Raw genomic sequence first — 25,502 nt, 5'->3', positions numbered from 1 at the left:
CGAAGTCATCGACTTATCTAGAGAATACTTCTTTTTTGTTTTTTAATGAAATGGTGGTCTGTATCTATCTGATAATAATCAACTGTAGTATGATAGCGTATACTCTACCTAATGATAAGTAGATGGATTAGAGCTATAAACATGATCATAGAACGAATCTGAGAAAAAACCTACCCCCTCCACAAGATATAGGACAAAAAATTCTAATATTACTAACTGATTCCATTGGTGCATCATCATTCATATTGTTTGTCCGTTTGTTTGACATGATTTTTTCCTTGTCAAGCAACTAATGGTATCACAATGATTTGTAAGGACCTTATATCTCAATTCTAAACGCCAGAGAAACCGATTCTTCAATTAACTAGGTTATGGCCATCACGTAAGTATATCCGGATGTATCAGTCGATTGCACAGAAATTTATTAACAATCACTCAAGACCAGAGAAATCACTACTTTAAGATTTTCAAAGTGCCTTAGCAAATGACCTTGGCTAGCAAGGAGATACTCACTTTCTATAAAATGGGTATAGAACTGGTGTAAATAATTATGTACATTTTACTAACTATTGGCTGACTTTGGCCTGTTTTACTTTTTAATATGGCTCTATACTTTTCTTATGAAGCACTACTCATTGAATTGAATTTTAAATTAGTTAAAACAAGAAATTATTCTTGTTTCTGTAATGTTCAAATTTTTGCAACTTTTGTTTAAAACCCCGCAAAAAAAGAGAAATACTAAAGTTTCCGATTATTATTACAGGTTGTTTCGGATACATTGAAGGACCCAGAAATCATACTGAATTTGGTAAGGCAAGAACTTATTTGAGCCGACTGTATACAAAAAAACTAGAATCTACAGATGACGGTCTATCAGTTTCTGATGAGGCTTATGATGATGAGTCAGAAACTGAAGAAAGTGGGGAGATTGAACACATAATAAATCCGTTCATCGTTGGTGGTGACGAGACAGAGATTACAAGGTATCCTTTTATAGTGTCAATCCAGTTTCGAAAGAAACACCAATGTGCAGGAATAATTATTGACAGAAGTGTTATTTTAACCGCTGCTCATTGCATAACTGATATATTGACAACCAGTAAAAATTGGGTGGTTGTTGCCGGGAAAACTTATTTAAAAGACACAGAGCCTGGTCAAGTCCTCTCAATATTTTTGGCAGAGCAGCATCCTGACTACATGTACACAAAAAGTTTGATGTTAAATGATATTGGGATGATTTGGCTCAATGGATCATTCGTTTGGTCTGAGAATGTACAACCGGCAACTCTTCCAAGAAATTGGTAAGTCTTTGTTATTATTTTGAGTTTGGGAACTTAAGAGTTTACCTGTATATATAGACTTTAGTTATGTTTTATTGATACTTTTCTGTCTTAGAAGAGTAAAATTGTTTTTTACTCTCATGTTAAGAACTAACGCTCTTGTGATGTTCGTTATTTCATTAAAAATAAATTTTTTCTACCCTCCCAGACTGAATTCTAATGCATGTCCATTGTTAATTGTTTTGATGGATAAGTCGGCTAACCTTATTGACTACCTTTTCCAATAGCCTATTGCATACCCCTTACCCACTACAAGAAAAGCATTGCATTAAAAATAGTCATAGCATCCGAAAAATTGTGAACAACAGATCTAAAAGAGATAGAAAGGCCCCTAAAAGCAACAAGGCTTGAGCACACATAAGAAGAGTTACTATGTTGTCTCGTTATCAATATTTTAATACCTAGATCTTAAAGCAGACCAGGGCTATTTAAAAGGGTTATCTATCAAACTGTACTAGTGTGAAGAGCGAGGTGCTGAGGAGCGGGCAACCTTCTCATACATCCAAAAATTTCGGTTCGTTTCAAGTTTAAATGTTGTTCCTTATCTTCAGTTGAAAAATCTTGTTTTTTATAATCATGGAAAGACAACAAGTTTTTAGAAGCATTTGACTTAACGTGATCATTTCTTTACAGGGAGTATGCCAAGGATATTATGATAACCGTTGTCGGATGGGGTCGTACGAAAATACGAGGATCTAATTCAAATAAACTTCGCCGAGTAAGTCTACCAATACGGGGAGAAAAGTATTGCCTTAGAACACTAAGGGCTCCAGATGCAAAGTCAAAGTATACAATAACAATGTTCTGCACAAGAGAAAAGGGAAAGGATTCATGCAACGGAGATAGTGGAGGTCCTCTTGTGCACGGAAACATTGTGGTTGGCATCGTTTCCCATGGACTAGGACTCTGTGGTAGGACAGCAGCGTGGAATGTAAAAGTTACTGTCTTTTACGACTGGATACAGCAAAGACTGGATAAAGGTGAAGTATGTGATAAAACTGGCCATTGTATCTTCAAAAGCACTTACTTAAGGAGATAAATAAAATTGAAATGTATAAACTAAAGGTGTCTTTTCGGCTGTCTAATAATTAATAATGGTCAGCTGCTTCCTAAGAAGATTGTTTTCTATGCATATAAAATTCAACCAATCATATTAGGCTGAGCTATAGCCAAATATACTCAGCTTAATATCTTTGGATGTGAGGATAGGATACACCAAGAGCTATGGGAAAGAATATATAACAAGAATCTTACATATCGAAATGCATAATTTAATGGGAAAGAGACCGCTTGATACCGCGCATTTAGAGTTAGTATGTCAGAGGAAAATCCTATTTTTCTAATATTACCCAGAACATTTTGTTTTTCTGCTGCAGTAATTGATTAGCATAGGAAAACTAATGTTTTTGGATGCAGTTAATAAATTCCTATGTTGAATTCAACATTTTTAGTTTTCTTTATCGAGCTCCCAAAGACAACTGGTTGTGGTTTGTTGTGAATGTTGAAGTTTCCGAGGTCTGTTTTGTGTGTGTCGATTTGCATTGCAACTCTTGCAAACCAGAAATTAGAATATTTCGAGTATTTCACTTCACTTTCAATAGCAGTATGATTTTTTTTTTCCAAACCAATGTTCTGCATTTTAGTTTTTTGAAAATTTACGCTACAAAGCTAAATATGTAGATAATGTTATATTTTACTTTTCTTACTGTATTTAAGGAATAAAATCCTTTTTTATTTAAGGTTACAATCCCTCCAGGGGAGCACACAGGAGCCCGACAGAAATTTCAAGTGGCATCGATCCTCGAAAAGCCTCGCTAATCAATCTACCCTACGAACCATATATTTTTCTGAATGAATTACACGAGGTGAAGGAAGGTGATAGTATCGACATTATATGCACAGTTTTATCTTCTACTAGAACTATTACTCACTGGACAAAAGTTAACGATCCAGAATTTCTTGAAGAGGGGACACGATTGAAACTTTCAAACATAAAAGTATCAGACAAAGGCAATTACACATGTCATAGCTACACAGTTTTAAACGGTCAAGAGCTATTTGTTTCCACATCAACCCAAATAGTTGTAAAATATCGCCCCGGGACTGCTATAATAGCTCCAGAAAGCGTAGTAGATTTGATTGGAAGTAATCTAAAACTTATTTGTTCTTCTAATCCTACTGGATATCCCTTACCTGTATTTAAATGGAAGAAAATTGGTAACAATGAAGTGATACTGGAGTCAAATGAAATGCAGTTTAAATCTCTGCAGCTTGTTGATTCGGGAACCTATTCATGCCGAGCTGAAAATGAAATTGGGTCAGGTGCTCCAAGTTTTATTAAAGTTCGAGTAATACAACCCTTACAACTTATTCAATCTCTTGCAAATACTATTGAACGAAAGGTGTCAGAAACAGAGTTTTCTATGGGCTGTGCAGCAGCAGGTAACACAAAAACAGCTATAAATTGGTTGAAAGATGAAGTCTTAATCCCTCAGCATAGTGAAATTTATAAGTTGAACACTGACGAATACAATATAGGTGATGAAACAGTAATTTATACAAGCACTCTTTTATTCAAAGGAGTTAATAGAACTAATGGCAATAAGCTGGAATCATTCGATTCGGGAGTCTACTCCTGCATTTTTGAGAGCAAATATGACAGGATTGAATCCAAAACGTTGTTAAAAAGTAAGTGAAGACATGGTTTCGTTCAGCTAAAAATTTTTGTTACATTTCAGGTACGTTCGCCACCTCATTTAAGAATAGAGAAGGTGTTAAAATATTAATATTTTAGGAGTAACTTTTGGGTAGTTCCGCGAAGGTGAAGTCTTGTACTAATTGAAGCTGCGTTTTATTTTCTTTTAACTTGTAACGCGAAGGACCATCGATATCGATGGGAGTGGGAGTGAAGTGATCCGGATTGGGTATTTATCCCCAATTTGCAAAAATTTATCCTTTTCCTACTGAAGACTGAAAAATTTCAAAAAAAAATTAAGGCACAGAAATATTTGGGTGCATCTTAAACTTTTCTTCCAGAAAATAGTTTTTTTTTAAAAACTTCTACACCCATTCCAGAAAAAATATTGCTGGAAATTACGTCTAATATAACTCTAATATAATATAAGGGGTTACAAACTTAGAATATACCAGAGCTTTGAGGTACTCTATAAATTTCAACGCTACTATTTTCGGGAATCGGCGTAGACATTTTGGGGTAGAATCACATTTGCTAGCATTACAAAGAGCAAGGTAAAAAAATAAACTTACAAAATTGACCAGAACAGGCATTTACCCTTGCCAAGTGGCCTGCTCGCAAATGTTACTTCGTAGTAAACTACACTTACGGTCAATATTTAAGAAAACTGTGATACAAAACTTATTTTATTTGCAGTTTCAGAATTAGAGAAAACCAAAAGCGTCACTTTTCACGATTTCTGTCTAAGGAAAGATGGCACAAAGTTATATTCACATCCTACCAGATGTGATACATTTGTTCAGTGCGTCCACGGAAGGCCATTTACCATAGAGTGTGGTAAAGGAACAGCATTTAGTGATATCTTGCAGTTGTGTACATGGCCACAACAAGCTGGATGCCAGAGATATAACAAAGGTAACAAAAATATTTTTTTTTATCCTTTCAATTAACTGCAAAGTTCAACCTTTAGTATACTCTACTTGAAAGTTTAGGTTAACTCTTTTTTGTGAAAAATTAAACTAAAACGAAGTTAATAAAACCCCCAGATATTGTTTCATTTTTATTTTATTTTTTCATTTGTCAATTTGTATTTAAATCAAGACTCTTTAAATTTTTAAGACATCTTATAAATACAAATTTGTACGCATAGTCAGTAAAGTTTTCCTTCCTGATGCAACAGAATATTTCAGGAATTTTTTTATAAAAAATAAAATAACTTCACCTGCATAGCTTTATTGAATTTGCTCCACAGGTTTTAATGAGATTTCTTTATTGATTTCCTTGGGCTTTACCTAATAGTTTCTTTTTTAAAACACCTACGCAACCGCTACCAAATAGAATTTCCTTGGCTGTTATGCTTAAAAAACCTAGGGTGTAAGGAAAAACCTTCATGGGCCTTTTGGAACCCAGGATTTTATTTTAAAAACTTCCAGGGGCCTTGTTTACCTCAGGAATTCTAAGATTTTTATTTCATAGTTTCTCTGATTCTTAAAAAAAAAAACTACCAGAACCAGGGCTTCTTTAATGCAGGATTTCCTTTAAAAAATCTTCAAGGCTCTCATACCCTTACCAAATCTAGATTTCCTTTTAAAAACCATCAAGGGTGAACCTCCCACCCAAGCACTGATATAGTCCTTACATCATCCAAATATATCCACCTTTTCATGCAATCAAATTTAATGCCATTTTCTATGAACAGAACAGCTAGAGACTCTATTAACTTTAGGGGACAAAGAATCCCCGTTAGTTTTTGGAAAACAGATAAGTCATCCACTATTCTAAAACGAGAAACTGCATAATTTTCTATTGTCTCTTGGGGGATATCAAAACACCTATTAGAACGGAATTCCTCTCAGTCTTCTATTAGATTCTGAAAGTGACACAACTCAAGAATTTCTTAAATGGATGTCCCTAGAGATTTGAAGAAAAATTGGATTTCTGCTTACATGCTGGTGAGTCCCTTTTTCCATAGCCTCCCCCGAGTTAGGGCTACTATAATGTTCTATATTAGATATACATCTAAAACCCATCCCTTCATAAAAAAAAGTTTTATTACTGATAAAATAATCTTATTTTCTCACTAAATATCACTAAAACCGCTTTCAAGTAGATTTGTAAAAAAGGCATAAGGTGTGTTAAACTGTTAATGGTCTAAATAGCTTATTTTCTATCGGAGAGCTACTATTATGTTGGTGATCCCCTCTTTCTATACCCTTCATTAATTTAACCTACTATAACTCTTTATATTGAATTAACAGCTAAAACCCAGCCCCCCACAAAAAGTTTTATAGCTGATAGAATAATCTTATGTCCTCGCTAAAATTCCTTAAAACCGCTTTCAAGCAGATTGGTAAAAGAGAAATAAGGTGTGTTAAATCGTCAATGGTCTAAATGGCTTATCTTCTATCCGACAGCTGCTATTATGCTGGTGACCCCCTCTTTCTATACTCTCCACCAATTTAACCTACTATATTTCTCTATATTGAATTAACAGCAAACCCTTCCTCCCCTCATAAAAGATTTATTGCTGACAGAATAAGCTTATTTTCCCGAAGGTTTATTAAAACCTTACTCAAGCAGCCTGCAAAAAGGGGGGGGGGGGTATAAACATATACGCTAGGGTAAATCCTTAAGGGTTTGAACTCCAATTTTGTACTGAATACGTTCTGAGACCATACTGGCTATGCATGACGTATGAAAACAAAGAAAGGAAATAATAAATGAAAAGAGAAAAAACAAATGGGTGAAAAACCAGGATTTAATCAGCGTGTAGCAAAATATGAAAAACAAGCAAATATTTCGACAAGGACCTCTGCCAAGTCGAATAATGGCAAATTTTGAAGCTTTTTCTTAGAAAAACAAGTTGCACGACAATTTAAGCTTGGTAGCGGATATAGATTTGACAATGATAAAGAAGGTGGGACATGCTTAAATATCAACGTCGTATAAAACATTTTATGAGGAATAAAAGGAAAAATTTTAAATGAGGAATAAAAAATACTTTTGTAGATTGAATTCTTTACCTTTCTTTGAAAAAGTTCACCCTCACAGGACAAGAAAACAAACTGATATTCGTCTTAACCTTAAGTTGGGAACTGTTGAAATTAGATTCACTTCATTTGAACAAAAAACTATTACAAGAATTTTAATGATATGCAGAAGCACCTATGCATGAGCGCAAATGGACATATACGCAGAATAAAATATACGCAGAATAGATATACGCAGAATTCTATTTAGAGAATAAAAATATTTATGATCTAAGATATTCGTTAATTCAAATTTTTCTGTTCCCTTACTAAGGTTAAAAAGTTTAAATTCCACTTAGAACAAAGGGTTACACATCGAATTTTCGAATTGGCGCATTGTTGGTCCCGTTAAGGTCGGTAGGGATACAATGGGGTGACTTTTTTCTGAAAAATAAATTCTACGCTTCTTAAATGCTCATATATTTCTATGAAAAATTAAGATGTGTTTTAACCGTGTACGTTTCTTTTCATAAAAACTAATTTCCATAAGATGTATTTTTCACTTCATGGAAAACTGAAACTTAATTTCTTTTCAAGGAACATTCTGACCATTTCAAGGAACATTCTAACAATGCCCCCAATCCACAAAGAAGGCAAGGGTAAGCGAAGATGTGGCCCCTACTACGTTCACTTCAAGACCAACGGTCATTATATATGGCAAAAATGCCGGGCCTTCAAAACCTGCGCTCCCATGCAAGACGAGAATACGCCCCTTTCAGCCCTCCAGCATAAGGAGAATGCCATGAAAGATGCTGGTTTTAATGTAAGTAAACTTGTTGATATTCTTTCACAACGCTTATTTATCCCCACTAAAAAACTTACTGTTTATTCCTTTTACTTTACTATAGGAACCTTTTCACCATTCTCTTAGCAATAAGTATTGTTTTGAAAATAAGGTGTTTTTAAGATTCTGCATTCTAGTGTTGTAAACTTAGCATTTTACTATTGCCTCTAAGAAGGGGATTTGAGGAGCGTCGCCCAAGATTAATAATGAAGGAAAATATCAGGGACTCTCATTATGAGGGGACACACCAGGGAAATAGCTAAAAAAATAAGAAATTTCTTTAAAGTTAATAACTAAAAATACTGCATTTTAGTGTTGACAATTTTTTAAGAGGGGGGATTTGTACGTCCTTACATTAACGCTTCTTTTAAGCATAATAACGGAGCCCTGCTCCATTAGTTCTGAAAAGAGTTGAGGATTCCTAGACTAATATTCCTTTTCAGCATAATAACGGGGCCCTGGCCCATTAGTTCTGAAGGCTTTGGGCGTCCTTGAATTAATATTCTTTTCAAGGCTTAAAATGATAAAAGGCATCAAAGGGAATACATTTTTTTATTTTATTTCCAGGCCAACAATGATGATTATTCATGGGTCGATCAGCTACTCATCAATATCTTTGGTGAAGCAGCTAAGGACTCTACCTCCCCCTCATTAAGTTTCTAAGACTCTTTAAAGCATTATAATACCTGAAACGTAAGGGAACAACTTATATGGCAATTTATGGTCATCAAATTTATAGCTCGTAGTGTGGTGGGCTATGGACCTGAAAAGCCCATGTATGGCATTAAATACATAGCTGGTACTATGGTCTCAATAAGTCCGAAGGGTCCCTTTTGGGGCACATGTATGGAAATTACATCTTTAGGTAGCATTATGGTCTCAGTACGTCCTAAGGATGCCTTTGGGGGTACATGTATGGTCTTTAAATTCCTAACTGGTAGTGTAGCTTTAATACATCCGATCGCTCACTCTTAACTATTTTTTCTCAAGCTAATATGAATTTTTTCACAGGATGAAGTGTTTCAATACGCTAATAAGCTCTTATTATTTTTTAGGTTGATACACCAACATTATCATCCAAATTCCGCAACAGTACACGTAAGCCCCAGGAGAACAGTGAACGTGAAGGACATTACAGTAGGGGTGAGCCTTATTAGTATACTTTCCCCCAACTTTGATGTCGACATTTTTGTGATAGATCTTGGCCTCGACAGTGAATATTTAGACAATCTATTAAAACCAAGTGCCAAGAAACAAGGTCCATAGGGTTCTGAAAGAACAGGCGCCTACCCCTCATGGTGATATGGGGAGAAAAGAACAAAGGGGTGTCGGGTTACCCCCTTTTTGCTGTATTTTTATTTAGTGGATACCGCTTTGCGCAACATTTATGTTTTTAGAGCTGAGTTTGGAGAGCCCTTCAATACTCTCATAAGTGGTAGTATCCATGCGGGTCTCGTGGACGTAGCACGCTCCTATGTCAGGAAGATTTGGGCACTCGAGAAACACATTAAGGAGGCAGGTAGACGGGGTAGTGTAAAAGCATCCATATCACTAAAACTATTTTTTTAATAATAATTACAATTTTATTTTTACCTGCTCATACAAAAAAGAGAAAAGCGGTGCAATACAAAAGAAGAAAAATAAAAATAAGAACACTCAGCATCAAAGAACAAAATCAAGAAATTACATCTTCATTCATACTCGTGGATCAGGAGAGGCAAGAACTTGAACAATTTTTCCATCGCCTTTTCTTCTAAACTTTTATGTTTCAGTAGACGGCACAACGGCAGTTGGGTCAACCATTTATGATATCTTAGAAAAATTGTGCTTCTTTCGTGGAGCGGGTATCGAAGCAACAACTAGAGGTATTTACAGTATACAGACCGGAGTGTTATTCTGTCAGTTTGCGTGAACCAGGTCGTCACCATTCGAAAGCAGGCTGAGGTTGCATAGACTGATGCTGAATCCTCCAACAACGTTTTTTTTATTCCAGATTGCAAGGTATTAAAAAGAATGGTGCTTAATACAGATCTTTGACCAAGACCTCAAACAAGTCTAATCGGTCTGCTCAGGCGATCCCCTGTCATCTAAATCTCACAAAACTGCGTGAGTACCAGAAAGAAAAGAGTGCTACGACATGAGCATTCACACTATACTCGAGCAATGTCAGGAGCACCTGAGACTGTACAACTGAATTGAATGCATTTGAAATTTCTACCTTGCATATAAAGAGTAAAGATCCCATTTTGTGGGTTTTGTCAATAGTTTTCTTTAAAATCCTATGTACAAACGTGCAACTTAGATTTCGACAGAATCCAAACTGACGATAATCCAATCTACACTTCCCCAAAAGTTCTGGAAAGAGCACCAGCTCGAGGACCTTTCTAAAAACACTTGAAACGGTAATTGGTCCATATCCTGTGCACAGATTTTTGTTTTTCCCTCTTGTGGGAATATTTAACAGAACACCAGCACAAAATGAGCTTGAGACCACACCACAATCGACACACATCTTGAACAGAAGAATGGCATGCTCAAACAAGAGGTGAATGACATGCCTTATGTTATCTGGACAAATACCATAAAGACCAGGTGTCTTTCCGCGTTTTAATTTTCAGACTATTTTTGCTACAGCTGATTTAATTATCAAAAAGGTGTTTCAAACTTTTAACAACGTTTTGAGTTTTTTGTTTAAGCATTCATCACAGTCCCGTTCAAACTTGGGGTATTTAGAACTTAACACTGTAGAGTAGAACCTTGACCACTCCTCTTCCAGAATTTCAGATGAGCACGTTTTTCCGCTTGTGTGGGATCTCCTGAAGAACTTCCATATCACTTGTTTTTTAAGGCTTGCTCTAAAACATTATTAGCTTCTTTGCTTTTCAGTTTTTCCGTTAGATTTAGGTGGTCGTTCTATGTGCTCCAAAATTGTTGGAAGATCACTCCAGATCTAGGCTTATTAAATTCCTTCCAGATATTATACCAAAACTTAGCACGTTTTTTGCTCGTTTGACCAGGGGACACTTGTCCCAACCTGGTTTTTGAGAACCAGAACGGACGTTACAACATGGGACTGCCAACGTTTCTAGAGTTTTTATGGCGTGGCAAATTTCCTCGCAATAGACGTTTTAAGTGACCGAATCTTGGATGCCGTGCACTAGTAGCTGGTAGGGCACTTTAACTGTTCTCAGGATTTTGTCGCCAGTAAGTTGATACAACACTATGTAAATTTCTTCCCACTCAGTTTTGGCTGCGTAGTCAGTTTGGCTGAAAGTATTTCTTGGCTGCGCGGTTGGCAGTAGATTGAAAAGGGACATTAAAAGATAGACTTACATTGTCACTACAGGTATGGTCGGAACCAACGCTTATATATTTCATGAGTGAAAAGTTTGTTATCACATGGTGAATATTACTCGTAGAGCAACTATTGTGTATATATGTAAACTGGTGATCTTTTTCACAAAATGATATACCGTCTGGAAGTGCTGATAGAAGTGTAAACTTTGAAAGTAGTAAAAGCAGGTTATATACATAATTAAATTCTTAATCATAATTAATTTCTGTGAGATTCCCACTTCCTAGATGACTACATTAATATTATAGATTCTGAATATTTCAGGAACTGACAGATTATCCATATCGTATTTATGGTAATTGGTCCATATCCTGTGCACTGATTTTTGTTTTTCCCTCTTATGGGAATATTTAACAGAACACCAGCACCAAATGAGCTTGAGACCACACCACAATCGACACACATCTTGAACAGAAGAGTGGCATGCTCAAACAAGAGGTGAATGACATGCCTTATGTTATCCGGACAAATACCATCAAGACCAGGTGTCTTTCCGCGTTTTAATTTTCAGACTGTTTTTGCTACAGCTGATTTTACATATCAAAAATGTGTTTCAAACTTTTAACAACGTTTTGAGTTTTTTGTTTAAGCATTCATCACAGTCCCGTTCAAACTTGGGGTATTTAGAACTTAACACTGTAGAGTAGAAACTTGACCACTCCTCTTCCAGAATGTCAGATGAGCACGTTTTTCCACTTGTGTGGGATCTCTTGAAGAACTTCCATATCACTTGTTTTTTAAGGCTTGCTCTAAAACATTATCAGCTTCTTCGCTTTTTAGTTTTTCCGTTAGATTTAGGTGGTCGTTCTTTGTGCTCCAAAATTGTTGGAAGATCACTCCAGATCTAGGCTTATTAAATTCCTTCCAGATATTATACCAAAACTTAGCACGTTTTTTGCTCGTTTGACCAGGGGACACTTGTCCCAACCTGGTTTTTGAGAACCAGAACGGACGTTACAACATGGGACTGCCAACGTTTCTAGAGTTTTTATGGCGTGGCAAATTTCCTCGCAATAGACGTTTTAAGTGACCGAATCTTGGATGCCGTGCACTAGTAGCTGGTAGGGCACTTTAACTGTTCTCAGGATTTTGTCGCCAGTAAGTTTATACAACACTATGTAAATTTCTTCCTACTCAGTTTTGGCTGCGTAGTCAGTTTGGCTGAAAGTATTTCTTGGCTGCGCGGTTGGCAGTAGATTGAAAAGGGACATTAAAAGATAGACTTACATTGTCACTACAGGTATGGTCGGAACCAACGCTTATATATTTCATGAGTGAAAAGTTTGTTATCACATGGTGAATATTACTCGTAGAGCAACTATTGTATATATATGTAAACTGGTGATCTTTTTCACAAAATGATATACCGTCTGGAAGTGCTGATAGAAGTGTAAACTTTGAAAGTAGTAAAAGCAGGTTATATACATAATTAAATTCTTAATCATAATTAATTTCTGTGAGATTCCCACTTCCTAGATGACTACATTAATATTATAGATTCTGAATATTTCAGGAACTGACAGATTAAAATAGGCCAATTCCTGTCACATGCTTCAATGTTTGTTTCCTTGTTTTAGTGTTTATAAGCCAACATTTTAGATTATTTCATTCAGTTCTTATTCTGTGTCTGTCCTCGTCGTGTGTACATTTAATGTATTATATGTGTAAATAAACATTTTTATACTCTTCACATAAACTTAATGAAAGTTAGAGACGCTCGACATCCTCTACCGGTCGAACCCCAGATTGTAGGTCAATGCTACCAATAGAATCTGAAGAAGAGAGCACAAAGAGTAAAATAGGAGAAACCTCTACAGAGAAGTAGTAGAGAATACTTTACAGAAGGATGTATTTTAGTTTACCAGGTAAGCAGAGGTTGTACTGGAAGTCTTCACAAATCAGAAAGCGTCTGTTGCCGATGTGTACACACATTGCATACAAACGGAAATGCGGACGCTTCACCCAGACTGGCATAATTTTGAGGTTGTTTTTCGGATTGGGTGGGAAGTATATTTAATAGGGTAGATGATCATAAAGAAAATGGGAGTGGGTCAGTTGTTTTGTTTATAGAAATTTAGATTTAAATATAACAAATTTTAAAAAATAAATTGTCTTAAGAGGCAAGAGGGGGAAGAAGAACTATAGAAAATATAATGCTGACTTAGATGGTTTTAAGGGTGTACAACATGTTCGTTTCGACACGGGCTAAAGTACTTCAAGTTTTCAGTCCTTGTTGCTGAACATATACCCGAGGCAATGGATGCAACTAAGACACATTTGGATGATTTGGCAGTAAACGGGAGGGGGCAGAGTTTCCAAAAGTAGATCCTAATTTCTTAAAGGGGCAATATTGTGTAAAACTCAAGAGGATAGACATTTTTACAGGGAAAGTGAACATTTAAAGATTTTGGATTTGGTGTTACAGTACGATAAAGAATATGAAGAGGGGGAACTTGAAGATAAACAGAAGGAACCCATTCAGTATAGGCTCCGTCTATGGAATCAGTGAAACACTGGCTATGGCTTCTCTACGAGCCTGCCAGTAAACCTGATTCAATTGGACATTTCTTTCCTATTCCTAAGATTAGTCGGGTTTTAAATGAGGGTAGAAACTATAATGAAGTGGAGATCTACTACTATTGGCCAATGTGTCTATTTAGATTTTATTCTGAATTAAAATCAAAACACCACTTGAGGCACTGAAAGCGTCATGGATAGCACTTCCTTGATACAGTTTCTGAGGACAATATCATCTTGTGGTTCAGAAAATTTCAAATTTGCTCCTGCCGAGCCACAAGGTGTTATAGACCAAGGCCAAACTCATGGACGTGTGTTATCCATTAAGTTTGAATTGTGTTAAAGAGAATGAAGCCATTGCAGTCTCTTATGCCAAGGGCAAAGAGACTCGAATAATACCGTGTAATTGGTAAAGATATTTGAAACATTGGGTGGCGAAGATTGTTTAGGCACAGCTATGGTTACACTTATCAAAACAGCTAATAAGGAAATTTCACGGCTGCACAACGTAAACTATCCAATGACTCTATCTCCTGACGACAAGTTGGTCATTAAAAATAAATATATGTGTTGGGCTTATAAGAGGAAACTTTTTGAGTGTAGTTGGGATATGAAATTCCGCGATAATAACAACTTAAGTAGTCCTATTTTGTTGGTAGGGAGTAGCTTTCGGGAAGTGGCGCATCAATCTTGTAATATAAAACTTTAGGCAGCAATACTTTCTACCGGTTTGCATGCATAATTTCAACTATGATTTGAAATTCTCGTTACCAGTGCTGGCACTCTTCGAGAAAGGTATAGATGTAGCTGGTGCATGGGTAGATGAATCTTTTTCGTATAACATTATTCCCAAACCATCTGAGAAGTTGCTGCTCTTAGAATTCAAATGGTCAACAATTCAAAATAGTAATACGTACTTAAATAAAATCTGTTCTTTATACTCTTATAGTTTCTTCCCAAATCCCTCAGTCAGGCCTTTCAAGTAGAAAAAGCGATGATTTTAATAGTCTCCCCCTGCTCAAACATTATTGTCCAGATGATGAAATGTATGATTAACGTGTAAGGGTAAATACTCGTATGAGTAGTACAACTCCATCTCGAGGTTGCGTGAGGAAAAATCACCGTCCATCAAAGCGTTTGAAGATTCAGTTCACGACTGTCAATGCAACACTGCCAATTATGAATTTGCTAAAAAAGCTTTGTCTAAAAGAGGGTGTCAAAATGTGGAGAATTATTGTAAAATTCACCTGGCGAGTGATGTATTGACATTGTTGGATATTGTCTGTAAAAACACAGATAAAATTTACAAGGAATTTGAGTTTAATTTGGGTTATTATTTTTCAATTTCTCATCTGGTAATGGATCTAATTCTAAAAATCAGGGATGCAAAAATAGGTCTGATCACCGACGTGGATCAGCATCCATATTTGTAGAGAGATCCAAGCGGGGAGGGTATGTTTTTCACGGGGATCGTATCCTGGAAACCGGTCTGACTTGACAACGCAACAGTGAAGAGTCAAATGTGGCTATCTTGGATATGAATTCTCTTTACTCGTCGGCAATGTCTCCTTCTCTTTTCCGTTTGAGAATTAAAAATGGCTGGAAGATCCCTCTGCTCCAAATTTCCCTGACATTACTGCTGCTGAGGAGATTGGACCACAAGGATGGTTTTTCGAAATTGATGGTGAAATACCAGTGGAACTTCATGACTCAGTAAAGGACTTTTTTCCCGTACATAGATAGACCGATGCCTATGAATTCAATGACTCCCTATAATTTGTCTTTGGTATAGGATGAAGGTATGCACTGAACACATTCAAAACAAAATCTCATTTGCCGACCTTCCTCCGAAAAAGAATATTACTGTATATCATGTACTCTTGCGGTGGATGCTGGCCATCGGTTTCAATGTCAAAAAGATTAATAGATCTCTCCAATTCTACCAAAAGCCTTATATGAAGACGTTTATTGATACCTTATTTCAGTAAACGATTAGAGGCAAAAACATAGGTCGAAAAAGAGATCTTTCAGCTTGTTCTAAATTTGGCCTTTTGTCAAATATGTGAAAGTTTGTGCAAAAGAAGTTGTTGTGAGGTTGTGACAGACTCAACAGAATGTGCCAGAATCATTTCATATATGAATTTCACATCGTCCACGATCATAGAACCCAATAATGTTCTATTCAATAGAAAGAGAAAGATGTGTAAAATTAAATAAAAACATAGCTGCTGATATTGCCATTTTAGAAATTTCAAAAAAACTCATGTTGGAATTTTATTACAATTTATGTAAGCTCGAATGGCCGGGGAAGGGACAAGTTTAAGTATATTATGGGAAAATTGATTCATAGACTGGGTGGCAACCCTTGTAATTTCTACTGCAGCATTAGGCCTTCTAGGTTTCTTTACACCATTGTTAGCACCGTCAATGTCTAATAGAGTAAAGCATTCATTGCTAAGGTAACCTTGATGTTGACACATTGAATTCTCTTTCAATGCTAAAGCAAAGTCACGCACGACTGCATCACCCTCGCCTGTAAATATTGGACCATGATCAATTTTTTTATAACCTGGGCTTCCCCGCTTGACTAACGGGCTCTAATAAATCCTATTACATAACAACCAAAAAGATCCTGATTTGGGGAGGGGAGTCGCTTAGGTTTAAAAAGAAACTATTAGGCAAAGCCCGAGGATATCCTAAAGTAAAGAAGCTCTAGCTCTCGTCGGTTTTTTGAATAGAAACTATTAGGTAACAACCCAGGGAAATACTTGGTGGGGAGGGCCGGAGGTTTTTCCTACACTCTTCGGCTTTTTTAGCAAACAAACACTGTATCTCTTAGAAAACATCTCCTATGAAGTAATAACCACGAAAATCTTAAAGATTTTTTCCCCTGGCACTCGTAGGTTTTTAAACGCAACACCCAAGAAAATCCTGATCTAGCGAGTCCCCCAAAAGTTTTCCCTACACCCTCAGCCTTTTAAGCCTAACAACATAGAAAAAAAACTCCCTATGACGCAAGAGATAAGAGTAAACATTCCCTGTGATACAACATGTTTAGATAATCCTAAAAAAATTTCCCCTGTTCCTCGTAGGTTTCTAAACATAACACACAATAAAATCCTGATTTAGTGAGTCCCCTAAAAGATTTTCCAACACCCTTGTGTTACACCCTCAGCCTTTTAAGCCTAACAACATAGAAAAAAAACTCCCTATGACGCAAGAGATAAGAGTAAACATTCCCTGTGATACAACATGTTTAGATAATCCTAAAAAAATTTCCCCTGTTCCTCGTAGGTTTCTAAACATAACACACAATAAAATCCTGATTTAGTGAGTCCCCTAAAAGATTTTCCAACACCCTTGTGTTTTTAAGCATGACAATATAGAGAAAACATTCTCTGTGACACAACAGACACAAATAAACATTGCTTATGGCATAATACCCTATGTTTTGAAGAAATTTTAAAAGAAAGTGTCGGACTGGGATTCGAAGGGATAAGGCCTTTATTAAAAGCAGTGCGGGGATGCTACTCGTATTTGCTTGAAAAATGACCTACACGCTCCAAAACTATCTCATGGCAACGCAGTTGTAAAATACCTCTTTCAATCTAATTTGAACACAACTTTCAGATTCAGATACAACAGAAGGTCCTGACACCAACTTACAGCTGACTCATTTGACAAGTGGATTTCAATCAAGGTCAAGCAAATCAGTTAAATCATATTTTCTAGGAAGTAGTCATTGTGACATCCCGACAAAATTTCCGCAGATGAATCACAGTGAAGTCAGATTTGGTAAGCAAAACAGATAATTCCGATTGGCACGTAACAACAAAGATACCTTAACTACTTTTATGTTTTAGTTTTACCCATATTATTGTCACAAAAAAGCTGACAAACACAGGGAGCTAAGCGTTTACAGACGTTTATTTTAAAAAAAAGTTCGATAATTCCTTCGTGAGATATTCAGTTTGAAAGTTTAAAGGGGCTTAGAACTTCAGTATTAAGGTACACACTTAAACCAAAAATAGGCCGATATCAATTGTGAGACATATAGGGGAGTTTTAAGCAACAGTCGGCTTTTAGCTTATAATCATCTTCGGTAATAAGGGGTTCGCAACTTTTTCTAGTTAGTGCACATATTATTTGTTTCCAGTATATTTGATGATAAGATCAATTTAGTTCTAGTGGTAAGACATGTAGGGGACTTGTAAGTAATAATCGACTCTTAGCCTACAATCATCGGGACTTATCGGTTATGTAATACACACTCGGGAAGTGAATTTCGATTAATGCAAATGAAGTGAAACAAAATATGAGGAATATATAATAGTTTAGAAACAAATTTGGGCTATATATTTGCACAGTGGAGGGGGCGGGGTGGTAAAGCATAGTCTACATTAAATGCGTCAACTAACCATTGCTGTATTCAATATATGCTATTCTTAACCCCCACCCCCACTCCTAGTGTACAAATATACAGCCCAAACTTTTGATAAAGCTAATGAAATAAAACAAAATATGATGAAAATATAATACAAAATAACCGGTTACTATCCCATCTGATCTTTGCCATCCAAATGATCGACAGTATAAATGAGTTACTTGACCAGTTTATATAACCGTTAAGAACCCAATCATCTTAAGTGATGAGGTGTTTGCAGCTTTTGCTAGTTGCAATGAGGGTTTTATAACTTTTTAGTTGGTGTACCTAGTGTTTATTTTAAGATCCTTACAGATTAACAACTTCAGCGTTTAATCAAAGCGAGGAAACAAAACCGAAGTGTTGCTCTCGCAACACTTTACTCGGCGAAGCTGAACAAAGGTTTCCGCAACACCTCACGTTTCCCATGCAACTTAGATAAAATTAATCTTAAATACGAATTATTTATCAGCGCCAAAAAATATTGGTTGAGAAGCAGGGCAATTAAAAAAAATTTCGAAGGATAAACGTACACCCATATAACGGGTTTTTTTCTATTTTTAGAACATCTTCAGAAAAAAAGTTTAAGCAACACGAACGAACGAAATAAAAGCAAGAGTACTATTATGGCTAGAATATGCTGCACCTTCATACATGACCAAAAGTTATTCCTTTTCTTCTTTACTACACATAATGTTACACTCATGTTAAGGGCATTCTTGAGTAAGCATACCTATGTGCATAGGGTACTTAAATTGTATTTGTGAAATGTATTAGAGTTTTATCCTGGACCATTAAATCTAGAGAACAAAAACTTTTGTATATGTTTTATTAATATAAAAAAAATTACAAAGCATTATTAAAACTCGGAAAAAGCAGTTAAATCTCAACAACGGAAAAAAAGACGGCAAAAAAGTAACATATGCTAAAATATATACAAAAAAAACATAAATCATAGAAGAGTAAAGGGCAAGCAATTCCAGAGGAGGGACAGGGTTATTATTAGAGATGAATTTAACCCATATTAAGAGCTATTTCTGAGAACTTTTAATGAAAATTCTGCATTTCATTGTTCCAAGGCTGTGCACATTCACACCATAGTGATAATATGCTGGTAGCCCGCCATACCAAGCAATGCCAAAGGGTGGAGAGGATTGCTATGAGAGATTAATTTAAGCAATATTAAGAGGTATTTCTGGCAGGTCCTAATGAAAATCCATCGTTTGTTTTAACCAAGCGTTATATTTGAGCCCCCCCCCCACCACTACTAAATCCATTTAACACTATCCACCTTTACTTTAAGGTGTAGAACATGTTAGTCCAAATAATTCACGCCACCATGGCAATATGTGACTACCCCATCCCCTCTTTTGGTTCATATTATCATTTCAAAGACATTTTTACCGGAAATTTTCATGACAAAAATATTATTTAAAGCCAATTATTCATGTTTTTCCAAGCCATCTCACCATGCTACACCATGTCGATTAAAACCTCCATGTCACAGTATGGCTGCCTCCTGGAACCCACTCACCATTCCTAAGACAGGTGCCAAAAATTTTCATAATAAAAATACTACTTAAATCCTATTATTCATGTTTTTCGCAAGCCATCAGTCCGTGATGCACCACGTCAATCCACGCTACCATGTCACATTACGATTAACCCTTTGGCACCTTCTGGTCCCCCTCCCAGTCACAATGCCTAAGTTGTTTTCCAGGTATTTTCTCGTTAAAAACCATATATTAAATCCAATGGTTCACGTTTCCGCAAGCAAACATTCCGTGATACACCATGTCAATTCTGACCACTGTGCACGGCTATTACTGCGCCCTTTAACATTCCCCTCATCATTCCTAAGACATTTTCGAGATATTTTCTGTTAAAAATATAATTTAAATCTATTGGTTTATGTTTTAACCAGCCAATTCTACATGATGCACCGTCTCAATTTACGACACTGCGTCACACTAAAACTAACCTTTTTACCGCCTTCTGGGACATCTCATCATTTCTAAGCCACTTCCCAGATATTTTCTTGCTAAAATATCACTCATTAAATCCAATGGTTCATGTTTTAGCATTCCGATCCCAAAAACCCCCTTGACGATTCACACCACAGTGGAAAAATACAAATGGCACATAACGCCATCTGGCGCTCATTATCACACAAATGACATTTTTGAGCATTTTCCTGCAAAAATGTTCGTTTACACAAGAATCACTGGTATAAACGTAATCAAAAATCCCCATTAGCGTTTCTTCTGATTACTTATAGTATTTAAGGTCAGTGTGGCACAATGTACAACACCCGATGATACCCTTCTGGTGTATATTATCACACCTAAGGTTTTTTTCAACAATTTCCCCTCAAAAATAAATTTATATACTAAGAAATGACCATTGTTTTCATTTGAACAGTGGAAACTTACTATTTCATTGCTAGAGTGCGATGTTCCATGACAATTCCCAGCCCATGACACTGAATGGCTGACAAACGACACCCTCTAGCAAGTATTAATACACATATAACGTTTTTCTCGGATATTTTTCTGAAAAATATTTGTTTATGCAACCAATAATGGTTTTTCACCGCAAAAATAAATTTATAAACAGAAAAAAGACCACTGTTTTTATCTGAACTTGTTGGGTGCTGATTTTTTTTTTCTCGTGAAACTCGTTGAATGTTGATTTTTCTCTTCGTGAAATTTGTATATATATTTTTCTCTTTGTGAAACTGATTTTGTTCATGATACCTGTTGCGTGTTGATTTTGTTTATCGAACTTATTGTGCGCTCATTTTTGTTCCTGGAACTTGTTACATGCTGATTGTTATTCGTGAAACTTGTTAAATGTTGATTTTAGCTCTGGAAAATTCTTGCATGTTGATTTTTCTAACCATGAAATTGATTTTGTTCATGGAACTTGTAGTGCCTTGATTTTTTGTTCATGGAGCTTGTCACGTGCTGATTTTTGTTCATGAAACGTGTTCCATGTTGATTTTTTCACTTCTTCAAACCTGTATATTGATTTACCTCATCATGAAACTGATTTTGCTCATGGAGCTTGTTGGGTGGTGATATTTTGTTCGTGGAAATAATTGCGCACTGATTTCATTTTTGTTAGTGAAACTTGTTGCATATTCATTCTTCTCTTCGTAAAACGTGTACGCTGCTTTTTCTCCTCATGAAACTGATTTTGTTTATGAAACTTGTTACGTCCAGATTTTTGTTCGTGGAACTTGTTGGTGATTTTTGTTTGGTGAAACCTGTTGCAGGAGGGTTTTTCTCTTGTTGAAACTTGTATATATATATTTTTGCCTCCTCGTGAAACTGATTTTGTCCAAGGAACTCTTTGCGCTCTGACTTTTTTTTTGTTCGTTGATTTTGCTGACCTGATTTTTCTTTCATGAAACTTGTTGCATATTGATTTTTCTCTTTCTTAAACTTGTAAATTCATTTTTCTTATCACGAAACTAATTTTGTTCATGGAACTTGTTGCGTGCTGATTTTTCTTCAAGGAACCAACAGCGCCCTGATTTTTTTTTGTTTGTGAAACACATTGCACGATGATTTTTCTCTTTGTGAAACTTGTACATTGATTTTTCTCCTCGTGAAACTGATTTTGTTCAAGGAACTTGTTGCGTGCTATTTATTGTTCACGGAACTTGTTGTGTGTTTTTTTTGTTCGTGAAACCTGTTGCATGTTGATTTTTCTCTTCGTAAAACTTGTACATTGATTTGTTTTTTCCTCGTGAAACTGATTTTATTCATGGAACCTGATGCATACTGATTTTAGTTTGTGAAACTTCTTGTATGCTGACTTGGGCTCGTGAAACCTGTTGCATATTGATTTGCGTGTTGAATGTGTTGATTGTGCTTGTTGCGTGTTGATTGTGTTCATGGAACTTGTTGCATGCTGGTTTTGTTTGAGAAACTTGTTGCATGTTAATTTTCTCTTTCGTAAAACGTGTGCATTAGATTTATCTCCTCGTGAAACTGTTTTTTTTTCAGGGAACTTGTTGCATGATGATTTTTGCTCGTGGAAATTGTTGTGTGCTATTTTTTCTTTTGGAAACTTGTTGCACATTGATTTTTCTCTGCTTAAAACTTGTACATTGATTTTTTTACCTCGTGAAACTGATTTTTTTCATGAAATTTCTTACGTACTGATTTTGTTAGTGAACCTTGCTGTTTGCTGATTTTTCTTCGTGAAAATTGTTGCATGCTAATTTTTCTCTTCGAGAAACTTGTACATTGATTTTTCTCCTCATGAAACTGATTTTTTTTCAGGGAACTTGCTGATTGATAATTTTTGTTCGTGGAACCGGTTGTGTGCTAATTTTTCTTTTTGGAAACTTGTTTCACATGAATTTTTTTCTGCTTGAAATTTTCAAATTGATTTTTGTCCTCGTAAACTAACTTTGTTCATGGAGCTTGTACTAGGATAAGTTTGGTTTGGGGGACTGTACCGAGCGTGACGGAACCCACACATAACCTACACATGGTTTAGATAAGTCAAGTTAGATGCCGCGTCATAAATATCAATATGCAACAAGTTTCACAAACAAAAATCAGCACGCAATAACTTCCATGAACAAAATCAGTTTCACAAAGAGAAAAATAAATGTACAAATTTCACGAAGAGAAAAATCAACATGCAACGAGTTTCACGCAAACATCTGAACGCAACAGATTCAAATGGAAACAACGGTCATTTATTAGTTTCAAAAAAAATTGAAATTACCTTATGTATTATAATGTGCACCAGAAGGGTGTCATCGGGGAGTGGTGCATTGTGCCACACCGACCTCAAATGCTAGTAGTCATCAGAAGGTACCCTAGTCGGAATTTTTTCATTAAGTTTAAACCGTCGATTCTTTTGTAAACGAATATTTTTGTAGGAAAATGCCCGAAAAATGTCATATATGTGACAGTGCTTGCTAAAGGGTTTTCTTTGTCCGCCATTGAGTGTCATAGGCTGGGAATTGTCATAGAACATCAGAATGTAGCAATGAAATGGCAAGTTTCCGCTGTTAAAAAAAGATGGTCGTTTTTAGTTTATAAATTTATTTTTGAGAGAAAACTGTTGACAAAACCCTTAGGTATGATAATATGCACCAGAAGTGTGTCATCAGGAGTGGTAAATTATGCCACACTGGTCTAAAATGCAAGGATTCATCAGAAGAAACGCTAATGGAGATTTTTTCAATCAGTTGAAACAATTGATTGCTGTATAAACGAATGTTTTTGTACAAAAATGTGCGAAAAATGTCATATTGTGTTATTGTGTGCCAGTGTCATTTGCAGCTTGCCACAGTGGCGTTCAAAGAGGCATCATGTTTGGAGGTGGAACGCTGAAACATGAACCATTGGATTTAAATCGTGATTTTTAAAACAAAACAAAAAAATCTGGAAAATGTCTTAGAAATGATAAGGGGTGCTAGAAGATACCAGAAAGGCTAGTCATGGTGTGGCAAATTGGCGAGAATTGAGATTGTTTATTACGGAGGGTTGGCTTGCAAAAACATGAGCTGATGGCTTTAAATCATATTTTTAGCAAAAAATATCTGGAAAATGTCTTAGGAATGATGAGGGTGTGTTAAAGGGGGTTAGAGGGGGCAGTAATAGTGTGGCATGGTGATGAGGATTGACATGGTATATCCTGGAGTGTTTACTTACGAAAATATGGACCATTGGATTTAATGTAAGATTCTTGACGAGAAAATACCAGGAAATGTCTTAGGAATGATGAGTGGGGTTTCAGATGGTGCCAGATGGTCAATCGTAGAGTAACGCGGTCAATCGTAAAATGGTGTATCACGGAGGGTTGGCTTGCGAAAACATGAACAATCGGATTTAAATCATATTCTGAAGAAGAAAATACGTGGAGAATGTAAAAGGAATAAGGACTTGGGAAGACCAGAAGGTGCCAGATGTTCGGTCGTAGTGTGCCATGATGGGGTGGACTGATATGGTCTATCATGGAGGGATGACTTGTGAAAAAACACAAATCATTGGATTTAAATCATTTTTGTATCTTGAAAATTTCTGGAAAATGTCTTAGGAAGTATGAGGGGGTGTCAATGGGGACAGCCATACTTTTACATAGAGGTGAGAATTCACATAGTGTATTACAGAGGGATGGCATACGAAAACACATGAATCATTGGATATAAATCATATTTTTATCATGATAATTTCTGGTAAAAATGTCTTTGGAATGATAATATGTATCAGTGGGGAAAGGGGTGGGTATGGGGTATCCATCGCTATGGTGGTGTGAACTACGTGAACTAACATGTTCAACACCTTAAAGTTAAGTTGGGAGGTGTTAAATGAATTTATCGACGGTGAGAGGACTGAAATCTAGCACTCAGTTAAAAGGAATGCGAAATTTTCAATAGGACCTCTCAGAAATACCTCTTAATATTGCTTAAATTTATCTCTAATAGCATCCCTCCTTCTGGAATTCTTTGCTCGGGTAGGCCAGCCGCATATTTTCACTGTCATGTAAATATTCATAGCATTGGCACAATGAAACACGGAATTTTCATTAAAAGTTCCCTGAAATAGCTCTTAATGTGGATTAAATTCATCTCTAATAACACCCCCCCTCTCTGGAATCGCTTGCTAGGACCCCTACCATTCTTTTTCATGGGTCTTTTTTCATATATTTCAGCCCATATTCGTTTTTTTTCACGTTTTGTTCTTTCCGTTGTTAAGTTTTAACTGCTTTTTTTAGTTTTAATAATAATTTTATTTTTTATTAATAAAATTTGTATATACAAAAGTGTGTATCCTTTAAGTTTAATGGTCCAGGATAAAACTTCAAGACATTTCCCTGATACAATTCTAGAATCTTGTAGCCTATACACATAGGTGTTCTCATTCAAGAATTCCCTTAATATAAGTTTACAATTAGGTCATGTATGAAGGCGTAGCTTATTCTAGCCATAATAGTACCCTATCTTTTGTCTCATCTTTGATAGCGATATTATCCGAATGCACTCTCTAAAGCATTACTGAAAAAGCAGGTGTACTTCAAATGTAAGCAAATTTAAGTATTCGATTTTCCACCCTGCATGTCAGTTATTGCAGACATAGACAGCACATCCTACATTTAATCTTTCTATTTTGCGCGAACAGGATAAGTTACTTCGTTGTATCTATTTCCTAAAACATAATATTAGAAATAGATTGCTGGTTCAACAGTCAAAGTCGCAGTTTTTTCGTTTTCGTCATTGGACGAAAATTAACCTTTCAAATTCAATCTTAATGGAGATAAATAATTATTAGAATATAAAGGTTTTCCGCCTTGAAAGAAAATAAAATCCTGAAGAAAAAATGCTTTGAAAAA

General features: G+C 36.0%; 1 protein-coding gene across 1 annotated transcript in view; it reads left to right on the top strand.

Moving 5' to 3' along the window:
- Positions 1-25,502, top strand: part of LOC136034762 (uncharacterized) — a gene marked incomplete at its 5' end in the record, with an annotated part of 55,049 nt that overhangs the window by 2,360 nt on the left and 27,187 nt on the right. Inside the window, 5 exon segments of the mRNA XM_065716161.1 lie at positions 764-1,301; positions 1,974-2,320; positions 3,081-4,028; positions 4,732-4,950; positions 17,351-17,515. Coding sequence (XP_065572233.1) covers positions 764-1,301; positions 1,974-2,320; positions 3,081-4,028; positions 4,732-4,950; positions 17,351-17,515 — 2,217 coding nt within the window.

This window comes from Artemia franciscana, chromosome 13 (genome assembly GCF_032884065.1).
Source record: "Artemia franciscana chromosome 13, ASM3288406v1, whole genome shotgun sequence".
NCBI lineage: Eukaryota > Metazoa > Arthropoda > Branchiopoda > Anostraca > Artemiidae > Artemia > Artemia franciscana.
Note: the sequence above shows the minus strand (reverse complement) of the source record. Positions and strands in the feature narration are given on the sequence as shown.